The 12,753-nt window shown below is 38.9% G+C and overlaps 1 protein-coding gene and 1 long non-coding RNA gene across 2 annotated transcripts; one reads left to right on the top strand and one right to left on the bottom strand.

Moving 5' to 3' along the window:
- Positions 1-3,264: 3,264 nt before the first annotated feature.
- LOC142547352 (uncharacterized) lies at positions 3,265-6,334 on the top strand. The gene is made up of 2 exons (XR_012820667.1): positions 3,265-5,295; positions 5,418-6,334. It is a non-coding gene; the product is annotated as an uncharacterized LOC142547352 (long non-coding RNA).
- Positions 6,335-7,082: 748 nt separating this feature from the next.
- On the bottom strand, positions 7,083-10,123 carry LOC142547351 (protein PLASTID MOVEMENT IMPAIRED 1). The gene has a single exon (XM_075655607.1). The coding sequence runs from the start codon at positions 9,898-9,900 to the stop codon at positions 7,297-7,299; it is 2,604 nt and encodes an 867-aa protein (XP_075511722.1). The 5' UTR covers positions 9,901-10,123; the 3' UTR covers positions 7,083-7,296.
- Positions 10,124-12,753: the final 2,630 nt, after the last annotated feature.

Below are 12,753 nucleotides of genomic sequence, written 5' to 3'. Positions count from 1 at the left end.
ATAATTTTATGCATGATGATAATAAAATCATATTTAACATGTAAATATGCACCACATAATTATTTAATGCAATTAAAACAAATAATTAAAATGCAAGAGAATTTAATAATTGCATGCATGAGGTTTGCGTGAACTTTTAAATTTTCGGGACGTTACAAAAATACTGCTTTAAATATTTCTTTTCGATCGTGCGACTTATCGGTTTATCCAATCGACGAACCGACTTCAGTTCTGGGATCGTTTACACGAGGTTTTCGATTTGAGGTATAAATTTTATATTTTTGGTGATGTTTGAAATTCGTCGATTTTTGGAATAAATCCGATAAATTGTTAAATCATACAGAAATTGAAGATTGTTGACTAGTGTATGATTTTAACGAAGAAGAGATGATTATAGTGATGTTATTTTGAATTAATCTCAATTTATTATAATTATGGAATTTTAATCGTTGGATTAAGATTGAAGAATTATTTATCAGTTGTTATTAATTCTGATTATATATGCGGTAGAATAACTGACAAGAAACTAAGTTTTGAAATCGGAATTGAATTATGTTATGATTTTGATTTGATATGAATTTTCGAAGTTTCAAAAGATATTTAAAACATATATTGTTGATTTTGAATGATGTTATTGATTGAAATGAATTACTGATATCTTCAAGCTACATCGACTGGAACGAAGAATTGAGGTATGTTGCGACCGAGTAACATACGACAGGTATCTGTATCATATTATATATATTTGATTGATTTGATTGATGTGATTGAGAATACATGTCTATATGCCTTATTTGTTGAGTTGATATGACATACACGTTGAGCTATTATCCTTGGATACATTGATATGATTGGATTTGATTCTGGGGTTTGTGAACACGATGCTATGTTTGGCATTATGTGGCCCTTAAAGCATAGTCATTAGTGGCCCCGATGATTGATTGATATTTGAAATTTGATGACGCTTTGTCGACGCTGTCATACGAGTATCCCTGATTGAGACCGGTGTGCCAGCTCGAGCGTTGATTTGATAGTGATTCGATTGATTCTGATATATGCTCAATGGATGGGTATTTGACCTGATACCTCCACGACATACATGCATTGCATATCATATATCATTGTTTAGATATCTGTGGTATATATTGTGGTTGTTTCAGACTGAGCTTTGCACACCCTAGAGGAGGCTGTTGTTGTCTTTGTATGTGGACAATGACAGGTACTCCAGGATATCAAGAGACCGGAGAGGGTGCTTCTGGAGGGAGTCACAGTTTGAGCTGAGGTTTTGTGTTTTGTTTTCCAGTATATATATATGTATCTATATATCGGGGCATGTCCCGAGGATATGAGTTGTTTGTATGTGGTTGGCTTTGATTACGTGTGTGCATGTTTTATGATATGAGATGAAATACTATTTTTAGTATTCAAATAATATATTTTGGACTCATTGTAAAGAAAATTTAAACTCGTTTTCCGCTGTATTTAATTAACCCCAATTAAATTGCATTGTAATAATGATTAGGAGTTAAGGCCCACGTCTGCTTAGGCAACGAAAGAGTGGTAAGGAAATCAGAGAATGCCTCTACCTGATTATTGTAGAAGGTCACAAAGCCCTCAGGAGGAAGCTGCAGTCGCTACTCGGGGTTGGGGTGGTCATCATGTATTGAGATCAGTATAGTCTCTGGCCAGGGCTTGGGTGGCTCTCTTCTTAGAGGTCAGGGGGTTGAGATCCTTTAGAGAAAGGCCCTCCAAATCGTACGAGCTATAAAATTTTTTTCGAAAAATGGCTTTCAACTCTTTAGAGTATCAGACTGCTCAGTGGCTAGGGAAGGAATACCCGATGGTGCAGAAGGAGAATTTGACATGTTTGAAGGGGGGAAAGGGGAAGACTAGGAAAAAAATACTACGATATTAAAAACTAGGGAAGGTCCAACTTACCAGGCTAGAGAAGGAAAATCTAAGATCGGCTCCGAGGAGATTACACATGCCAAAAAGGTCAAAAAATGATTGTATGGGTCTCCAATTTATAGACAGAGCATCTTAAGAACTGACCGTCCATCCACGAACGACCCAGTGGTTAAAATTATCTCGAAATTCAGCGCGACGCGCGTGGAAATTAATACGCGTCCCAGCAACATTAAAATTCAAAATTGAGAACGAGCGGGAAAAAGTGAGTTGGTTCCTGCGTAAATCAATCACAACCGTCCGACCACTTATTGAATAACGCCCGATCTGTTTTCCATATCTACTTCAGAATTTTAGGGGAAGGGACCAGTGATTCTAGTAGACAGGTCGACCAATAGGATCCATGCTCATTAAGTTCAAGCCGCCCATGGGACCCAAGTTCGATAGGATGCCCCAGATTAGGCGGGAAATCTTAAATTAGAAAGTACAAATTTTTAGGATCTGTACCATTTGAATACACCAAAAAGGATAACCAAAAAAATGTCCTTATCTGACAAAGACGAGGATCAGTTCTCGATAAAAAGATTGGTAAGATATCTGATATCGTTTCATGGTTTGAGAATGTTTGATACCGACTTGGCATAAAGAGTTAACTCTTGTCCTCGTCTCTCGAACAATAGGATCATGTAGGATGATTGACTTGCAGGGAGGGGCTTGATTACCGATCTTAGTGTGTTGACCGCGTGAATTATCAAAATAAGCATCTTTTGGGAATCTAGGAACTCCTTTTGCCCCTACAGATATATTGTCATTTTCAGGTGAAAAACAATTCTTTGCATCTAGTTTTCTTTACTATATAATTTTTTAGTATTTGACTTAAACGTCAGAGGGGATATGTCAAACCGGCTCAGACCTTCCTTTAACGTTTTTCTTAGTGATTTTCATGTGCTTGGGTGATTGTGCCATAGTTTGGTCTTTATCCACATCGACCCACTACTTCTCATAGAATGCACACCCTATTTGTTTTCTCAGTGAGCATCGCTAATTAATCACTATAGCTAGTCAGCCTAATAATAATATTTTTTCTTTTAAAAAAATCTCTAATTAAAATAATTACTACAAAATAGCATCCTACTTAAGTTCAAATAAGACAGCTAGTTAAGGGATCATTTTTGTTCATAAAATAGCTATTACCTCCTTTAATCTAAAAAATATTATCTATTATTACAAAACACCTTAAAATCATAAAATAAAATTTTAAAGATTATTAATTTTAATCCGTAATTTTTTATAAAATAATTATTATTCATACATAAAAATAGCATGCATATGCATGACTGCTTGGCAAATTCAATTTCCCGGTGCTGCAGCGAAGCCTCCTTTCTTCTTCATTACAGCACACACGCTGAAAAAATTCCCAAGAATTCCTGTGATTATTTCATGTTATGCATCTACTTCCGATAATGGCGTACAATCCCATCCTCCATTTCTTGCTTTATCTCAACCCAGCGACACTTTGTTATTTAGCACAGTGCAGTTTTCCAAGATTTCTATATTGACATGTCGCAGCAGTACTGCGATGCCTTGAGAGCCTCCGCTTATCAGCAATCCACGTCTACGATCCAAAGAATCCACGCCAACCTCATTTCGTCTAGCCTCTACTCTTCTACGTTGCAGAATCATCTAATAAACACATATTCCAGCTGCAGGTTGGTTAATGAAGCTTTCAAGGTTTTTTCGGAGATTGAGTCTGCAAATGTGTGTAGCTGGTACACGATGATTGGAGGGTTTGAGGATGCAGGTTTGTTGTATGAGGCGAATAAGTTGTTTGACGAAATGCCCAAGAGAGATACCGTGTCTTGGAACTTGATGATCTCGGGTTACTTTAAGAATGGAAGAGTTGAAGATGTGGTAAGAGTGTTTGTTATAATGTTTTGGGGTTGTTATGGTGATCCTGATTTTTTTTCCTTTTTCTCGCGTGATGAAAGCCGTTGCCACGCTAGGTTATCTGGAGATTGCTTTACAGGTGCATGGTTTGGTTCATAAATTTGAATATTTAGGAGATACCCATGTCGTTTCTTCACTAGTTGATCTGTATATAAAGTCGGTGAACTAAACTATGCAGAGAAAGTATTCTTAATGATAGCTAGACCTAGTTTTTTTTGCTGCAATAGCATGGTTTATGGGTATTCCAAATTGATGGAATTGATAGGACTCTTAATTTATTTTATCAAATCCCTGAGCGCGATGTTTCTTGGAACACGATGTTTTGATTCTATCTCAGCATGGGATAGTGGATCCGGCGTCCAATCTGTTTTTTTGAAATGTTTCAAGAACGTTATGCCAAAACTCCATGACTTATGCTTCTATTATAAGTTTGTGTGCTAGCATTGGTGATTTGTCGTGGGGTACTCGTATACATGCTCAAATTGTTAGGATGATACCATATCTTGATGAATATACGGGCGGTGGTTTGGTCAATTTGTATGCCAAATGTGGCTTGCTGGAGTATGCAAGCGGGTTTTTAATAAGTTGACAGGGTGTTGCTCAATTTGGTTCCCCCATGGAAGCTATGGAGGCATTCAAAAGATGAGGGAGGGTCTGTACCATCAGATGAATATACTCTTGCTACTGTTCTTGGAGTTTGTTGTAGTTTGGAGGACAAATGCATGGGGGAACTACTACACGCATAATCATTTCGGATTGAAGTAGATTCCTATGTGCCCGTGGGTAATGCTATCATCACAATGTATGGTAAGTGTGATAATGTTCAAGATGCAGATCATGCCTTTGATTTGATGCCGGTAAAAGATATAATATCATGGACAGCGATAATAACTGCTCTTTCTCGAGTTGGGAATGTGAAAAAAGTGGGAGAATAATATTTCAATCGAAATGCCCGAGCGGAACGTAATCACATGGAGCTCAATGTTAGCCACATATATACAAAATAGTTTTTGGGAAGACGAACTCAAATTCTATGTTCAGATGTGTAGACTTGGGACTAAAGGAGATCGTATTACATGTTTAACTTTACTAAGTGCATGTGCTTGTTTAGCTTTGTTGAAACTTGGAGAACAAATTATATCCGTAGCTGAAAAATGTGGTTTGGCTTCACACATCTCCGTGGTGAATTGTATTGTCACTCTGTATTCAAGGTGTTGAAGAATCGGAGATCCATAAAAGTTTTTGAGTCAATAGTCACAACTCACAAAAAATACCATACCCTGGAATGCCATGATGTCTGTGGATATGCTCAGAGTTGTTATGGTAGAAAATTGATCGAAGTTTTAAATCAGTGGTTATGGTAGAAAAGTGATTGAAGTTTTGAATCTATGTTACAATTGGGATATAAACCAGACCACATAAGCTACTTGTCAGTTCTATCAGGTTGTAGCCACTCTCGACTTTTATCTGAGAGTCAACATTGTTTTAGTTTTTGACTGAAAGCCATGGTATCTCTCCAACATCTGATTATTTAACCTCTATGAACGATCTGTTTGGTCGGGCAGGTTTACTGGAGAAGGCTGAAAATTTGATAGATGAAATGCAACTGGAAACAAATGCCTCTGTTTGGGGAGCTCTTCCTTGTGCGTGCCGTGTAGCAATGTTCCATTTAATAAATTTGGGGTGGCGGAATCTGGGAGCTATGCACTTATGTCCAACATGTACTCTGATTCTGGAAAGTTAGAAGGTCTTTCAGATGTGAGAAAATCAATGAGACATAAACAAATAAGAAAAAACCCAGGTTGCAGCTGGATTGAAGTCAACAACAGGGTTCACGTGTTCACTGTAGATCATACTTGTCATCCACAAAGAAAGTAAATTTACGAAAATTGATAAGCTAATGGAGAAAATAGAGGATTCCGGGCAATATGTCTATAAATTGGATTTTCTGAGCCAAAAAGTTGTCATGGCGAGAAGCTTGCTGTGGCCTTTGGCATGCTGAGTTTGTCCTCTTGGATGACTGTATATATCATGAAGAGTCTACGAATTTGTCGGGACTGTCATTTAGTGATGAAGTTGATATCTGAAACTACATCTAGAGAATTAGTCATTAGGGATGCACCTCGCTTTCATCACTTTAGAGATGGCTCTTGTTCTTGTGGGGATTACTGGTAGGTGTTGGCGTGTGAGGCACGCATTTCAGACCGACTTAGCAGTTCTATCCCTTTTTATTGGAGGGAGTTTCAAATAGTCTATTACCCTAAGATTAACTCATCAAGTGCGTAGACCAGCAAATTTTTTTTGTTGGATTCCATATACAAATGCCAAGTCAGAAGCGAAATGTTATTATTGTCATGCAGAGATGCGAAACACAAGTGTCTGAGTTATACTTATTTTATCTCCCTCGATAATAGAAAAATATGAACTGTGAATGAGTTTTTTGGGTTCCAATTTATGAGAAACTCTCGCAATCTTTGGTTTTGTTTCTTGTATTTTTGTAAATTAGTTTGAGAAACTGTATTGGAAAACACGATTTATGCTTGATTTCGTTTTTTGAAAGAGATTTTTTTTATGGTTATATTTCTATTTTTAATGGTATATGAGATGGCCTAAAATTAAAATGTAGTTCCCTAAGTTACTATATAATATCATGATAAAGCATTTTTGGAATGAAATGACAAGTTGAACAAAGAGTAGTATTATGTTGGTATGGCAATGAGATGAAAAAATATTTTGGAGGAAATAAAACCAAGCGTAGCAATAAAGTCCTGGAACTCTGGCCACCAACATTTACTTCACTATAATATTTGCGTGCTTGTATAGAACCTTGGTAGATCATGATAGTATTGTTGCACCTTCATGTAAACTTGTATTCTTCCTGTTATACTTAAAATTTTGTTTATTCCAGCTTTAATCACTTTTACATGTATCAACAGATCATGGTAAATAGCAACGAATGTCGCTTGAACCGACCACGGGTTGAGTCTTTGTATTTTGATTGCTATATGCCTGAACTTGATTATTTTAGTATGTTTAGGTTTTACCTTTGGCCACTGATCATTCATTTATCTGTATGCTGGTATGCTCTCCATAGACAGAAGAAGTAGCGATGTTATCCTATTGTTTTATTTGTTTAATGATTTATTGAAAGCTACTTGGTACTGGGAGTTGCACGGCTTCCATTCTTCTACTTTAACAACTCAAATCAATAAATAACTTAGCTTTCGCAATTAAAACTAAAACCATGATATTTAAATCACCAAGTCGAACAATCCACCAAAAACTCTGTTGCACAATGACATTTATTGAAGTTTCTAATAAAAAGTTTGATTGCAAACGTGATAAAACACAGAAGAATCTGTCCTCATTTATGTTCTGTTCAATGAAATGAATCTACGTGCATGCATGAGTTATATCACTTGAGGATCAACACAACTCTGACAATCACTTGGTGAATTTGACATCAGGGTTTCTTATTGGTTTGAGCCACATATCAGCCATCACACGTGACGAAATGCTCCACAGAAGATCTGGTCCCTTTGATGCAAATTGTTTTGCCTTCTTTCCCGCCTTCCCCAAACCATATGCTACAATCCACTGCAGTGAAGTAAGCCGTTGCTTCTCATTATCCCACATATTTTTGCTTCCTGATGTTCTCATTTTTATGCCTCCGACTTGCAAACTCGTCACTTTGTACTTGTTCTCCTCATAACTGTAAGATGGTTTGCTGGATATACATGGTGCGTGAATCAGTGCTATCATAGGACCTCCTACTGCCTCATACTGCCTCATTGGGTCCCGTAGTTGGACTACCACAAACATTGTTATGGTCGCTGCATCATCATCAGATCCTTTTACATTTTTCTGTTTCATCCAGTCCTCAATTGGAATTGCAGATTCCAACAAGTGAGTGAACACTTTTCCATCAGCTGCAGTGGTTTTTGCATCGAGCGGGGAGACATCAAATGGAGCATCTTCTTCAGCAATATCTGCCTGAATTTTTAGACCTTCTACAGTCATATTCTCAATCTTCTGCATTGAAAAGGCCAAAATCTCATCGACCGTTAATGGTTCTTCACTGACAGTCCATATTCCAGTTAAAAATCTTTCTTTTCTGCCGCTATTCAATGCAGTTCCTATTGATTTGAGAGCAGCAAGGCTTCGAGCAGCACTTGAACTGGCACCTTCTTTGTTCCTTCCTTGTATAATATGTGAAGCAATGCCTTCAAATGCTATCTGCTCTGCTGTTTTACCTTTGAGCTCATCCAAAGGCATCAATGATAAGATCTCAGAGGTCAATTCTTCAAGACCAATTGCTGCCATCTTCTGAAATAACTCGAATCCACTCTTGCTTGATTGAAGAACCAGTGGCTTTGATATCTGCATCGCGAGTTTTGGTGCGTCTTTTCTTGCCACTGCTGTATCTAAAGGATTCATTGCTGCCAAGTAGCCTCCATTCCTTGTTTGAACCACGCATCCCAATCCCTTCCCAAGATCAGGAAGAAAAGCCTCAGAATCCATCTCTTCTGTATTTTCATACTTTTCAAGCTTCAGCAAACGGGTTTCGTCATGATTAACCTTCATATCATCATCTGCATCCTCGAGCATCTGAAGAAACTCTCTTGTTACTTTATCTTCATCTGCATCTAACGTTTCTATCATGGTTTCTTCATCTCTTTTGATTGGTTTCTCTCCCCCCATCATAGATTCAAGAGCCTTTATTTGCTGAGCAATCGCATCTAGCTCCGCCAACCTTGTGATGTGAGGCTGATCCTGAACTTGCACAACTTCCTTCACTACCTCACCTGAGAAAGATACTTTGTCCGAATTTTCTTCAGATTGATCGTCTTCCTCTCTATCTTTATCTTGAATTTCTACTCCTTTATCCTCAACATCAAAGTCAATTAGATCATTATCATCCATCTTCGTCTCTGGTATCTCGGACTTTTTTACCGGAAGAGAAATTGAAGGAGGCGTAGGAGGAGCTGGTTCATCAAGATTCAGTTCATCAATCCCTTGTAGATCTGCAGCCTCTATAGTCTGTGACGGTGTCCATGCTTCAGCTCGACTCGACATTCTTGGACTCGGAATACTAAATGATGACTTCGACTGTTTCCGGGCAATAGAGGGTGAATATGTTCTGCTTTTCCTGGGCTTCTGTCCCTGCCCCTCCGGCTGACTATATATCCCGAGGCCTCCATCTTTCTCCATGATCTGGAATCCAAGTTTTAGAACAAGTGCACCTCCCTTGGCTTTACCAGACAGATTTAGAGTACTGTCCCATTGCTTGACCCGAGTCCCTTCAAAGCTCTTCTCTACAGAGTCCTGAATCATATTACTCAAATCCACTGTGCTTTTCCCGAAATCAAGCTCGTCAGCATCAACGGCCAGTACATAGATAAGAAATGGCCGCGGCTCGAATTTCATCTGCGTTCCACTACCAGGGGTGAAGTAAACATGGCACCTCATGAATAAAGTCTCTTCAAAATCAGCAACTCCCTGTGCCACCCTGGATGGCATAGTCTGCACGGCTCCTTCCTTGGTTTCCTTCTTTCTAACACAAACTGCCATTCGAAGACCATTCATGGAAGCTGGAAGGCCCTGAACAGCGACAACTTCGACAGAGAACAAGCAGCTAAGCTTCTGCATGCCGATGTGTGACAGGGCGCGCATCGGCTTCCAATTCCAAATCCCCTTTTTTTCTGATGTAGCAGCTGGTTGGTCATCAGTCCACTTGCTTTTGCCTTCTTTTGGAGCTGACCTTTCGCTTGGTTCTGTCTGCTCGGTTTCTTCGTCTATCTTCGGCCTAGACCGCCACGGAGACAAGGACATGCGCCTTGTTCTAGGCTTCGGGTTGATGATCTTCACCTCGTTTTTCTCAATCCCAGTCGAATCAGTGGTGGGAACTGCAGTTCTTGGGAGAGCGAGAGAGGCAGTTCTTCGGGCAGTATTTGAAGAGTGTGATTGGTACATCGACTCACTAAGTTCCTCGAGTTCTTGTAGAATCTGCGTGTTTGAATTTCTTCTTGCAGGGTAATCAGCTGCCATGATTCAAGATTCTGCAAATCAAACTATAAAAAAGAAAGCGTTGCAGCGAAACTGTTGAGGATTTTGGGACTTGAAAGAAAATAAAATTGGGGAATGATGATTGGTGAATGGCTTCTCGAATTCAAGAAACTTGCACGACTAAGAGCAAATAGGCGGTGCACTGTGAACCAAGAGTTGGGTTTTGGTTGTTTTTGTGAAGGATAAGGCAATAACGTTGATTTCTCAGAAAAAAGACACTATAATGATAATTGAATGAGAGGAAGTCATGTAGTGACAGTTGGAATTTGTTTTCGGGCATTAATTCTGGAATCCGATCCACAAAAATAGAAGACAATCATATTACAAAAGAGTTGGGTCTTTGTTTTCACCTGTACAGTGAAAATCAGAATAAGTGATTTTTGGATTCTTTTTATTTATTTTTTTACGGGCACCCACTACCTCTACCCGTAGGTAGTCAATCAATTTTGAGTTCTTCCTCAGTATATACTCTTTATTTCTAAAAAAATCGATCATGAATCATACGAGAAGAAGGGTCCATCTTGGTCTGATGAAATTCAAACTCAGATAGTGACTTAACTACATCATCTACTGAGGTTAATGTCATTTCTGAAATATTTCGCACGATTTGGAGTTGGAGGGGCAACATCATGAAGTGTAGTATCTATATGAAGAGGAAATGGGGGTGGAAAACGGCTAATCAATAAATTCGGCACTAGATTTTAGCTGTGCAAATTGATCGTCAGCTAAAGTTGATGAAGCGGCCAGAGTTGCTAATCGATCACTAGGTACTTTCTTCCTAGAGCTCAACTGTTTAAAGATTCTCAACAAAACTTATTGGTTCACTTATTGGAGTTTCCTTAACAGGAACTTCAAACTCATATGAGGGTTGGTTTCTAGCCGAATGTATTGCAACCGTTATTTAATCTTCTAAGACAGGAAGGGTAGCTCGAGTTCCTACCACTAGCCCAATGTGTCATGGCGTGTCCCTATTCAAGTCTATGTCTCCCAATACTGATGCAGAGATAGCGGCGATGACAAGCATTCCTTATGCATCTGCAATTGGTAGCATCATGTATGTGATGATATCTACACGACCTGACGTGGCTTTTGCACTGAATGTAGTGAGTATATATAAATCGAACCCTGGTCTTCCACACTGGAAAGCTGCGAAAGACATCCTCAAGTTTTTGAGAAGGACCAATAAGTTGTTCTTGGTCTATGAGGGTGGAGAACTGAAATTGAAAAGCTATACCGACTCTAGCATCCAAAGCGATATCGATGACTCGAAGTCAACCTCTGAGTTCATATTCATGCTCAATGGTGCTGTTGTCTCTTGCTCAGAATATGAGGCTATTTGGATAAAAAATTTCGTCCAAGAGTTGGGCGTCATTCCTAATGGAGTTGCTCCTGTCCCGGTGTTTTGTGACAACACGGGAGCCATAGCTCAAGCAAAGGAGCCTAGGTCTCATCAGAAATCCAAACTTGTATTGAGAAAGTACCACATCATCCGAGAGATTGTGGAAAGAGAAGTGTCGATTGACAAAGTCGGCTCCACAGATAATGTTGCTGATCCACTAGCTAAGCCTTTACCTGGACCATTATTCGAGAAGCATCGCGAATCAATGTGTTTGAAGCATATGTGTAGTTGGCTCTAGTGCAAGTGGGAGATTGTTAGAGTAGGTGTCCGTCGAGCCAAGTGTTGGCCGAGGGTTCATGTTGAAACTCTATGTATAAACAATCTTTATTTTAATAATATTTGAAATTATTGTTTTGGCACATCTTTATATGTATACCCATGCATGTTGCATAGATAAAGTTCTTGAATATACAAATAGTAGAAAGAATATGAGATGCTCATATGATGAATATCATTAAACTCATATTTGGAATACAGTATATTCTAAACAGTTCCTAGTCGATTCAGCCGCCGCTAAGAAGGATATAGGTCGCTCGAGTTTGAGACTAGTATCTGCGATGTGAGTACCATGTTTCATTGGTAGGAGACATTGTGATGTCCGAGCATGCAGATAGGTGCACTGAACAACTCTCCATAAAGGACTTTCCAAGTGGTTCTCACTTATCGAGTGTAAACGTCCTAGTTTATGGTTGTACACCATTAGTCCTTATGACCCGGGACAACATTGAGACACTATATGCTAGCATTGCACTTTGACTTGTTTACCGACTCTCATGAAGTCATCAGGTGGCAATGTTGGGTGTTTTGTCGAAACATATAAGAGTCGATGCATTGTAGTCGGGGATTCACCGCTTACCTTCGGGTATGGATATCCTATGTGATCTCATATATATGTAGTATGAAATTTTTGATCAGAGTATGGTGGTAATTAAGAAAGGGGTTTCTTAGATTACACCATCGATGCAACTACGACATGACACATAGTATCGATTCATTGACAACTCTCGATATACCAATAGTTGTCGAATCGGTCGGGATATATGAGATGAAGGGACTGTACTGTACGCTAACCGTAATAAAATGGTTCTTGCAGTCACTGTCATTTGATACCTTGGGAATCATGTAAACGATGCTGCTAGACGTTTAACATGATTGGTTGGGTACTATCAGACTTGAGCTCTGACGTTCTTATTATCAAGGAGTTGATAAGTAAGAATGAAGCAATTGGGGTATGCTCATATAAAGACATGTTTAGTCCCGAATCACATTGAAATGTGAACCCACTGCTAGTTGTATCAATGAACCATTGGGGAGCACATAAGTGCTAACTTTCTGGATCCCGTTGAGAAGAAAATAGTTTAATGTTTTGAACGGATTATAAAGGAGTTTATAGGCACAAGAAAAATTATAAGTATGACTTCTATAAGGGGAATGTA

Source organism: Primulina tabacum, chromosome 5 (assembly GCF_025594145.1).
Source record: "Primulina tabacum isolate GXHZ01 chromosome 5, ASM2559414v2, whole genome shotgun sequence".
Classification (NCBI taxonomy): domain Eukaryota; kingdom Viridiplantae; phylum Streptophyta; class Magnoliopsida; order Lamiales; family Gesneriaceae; genus Primulina; species Primulina tabacum.
The sequence above is the reverse complement of the archived record's forward strand: the minus strand, read 5'-3'. Positions and strand labels throughout refer to the sequence as shown.

Excerpts from the sequence above, each read along its gene's own strand:
- LOC142547351 (XM_075655607.1), bottom strand. The coding sequence starts at position 9,900 with ATGGCAGCTGATTACCCTGCAAGAAGAAATTCAAACACGCAGATTCTA.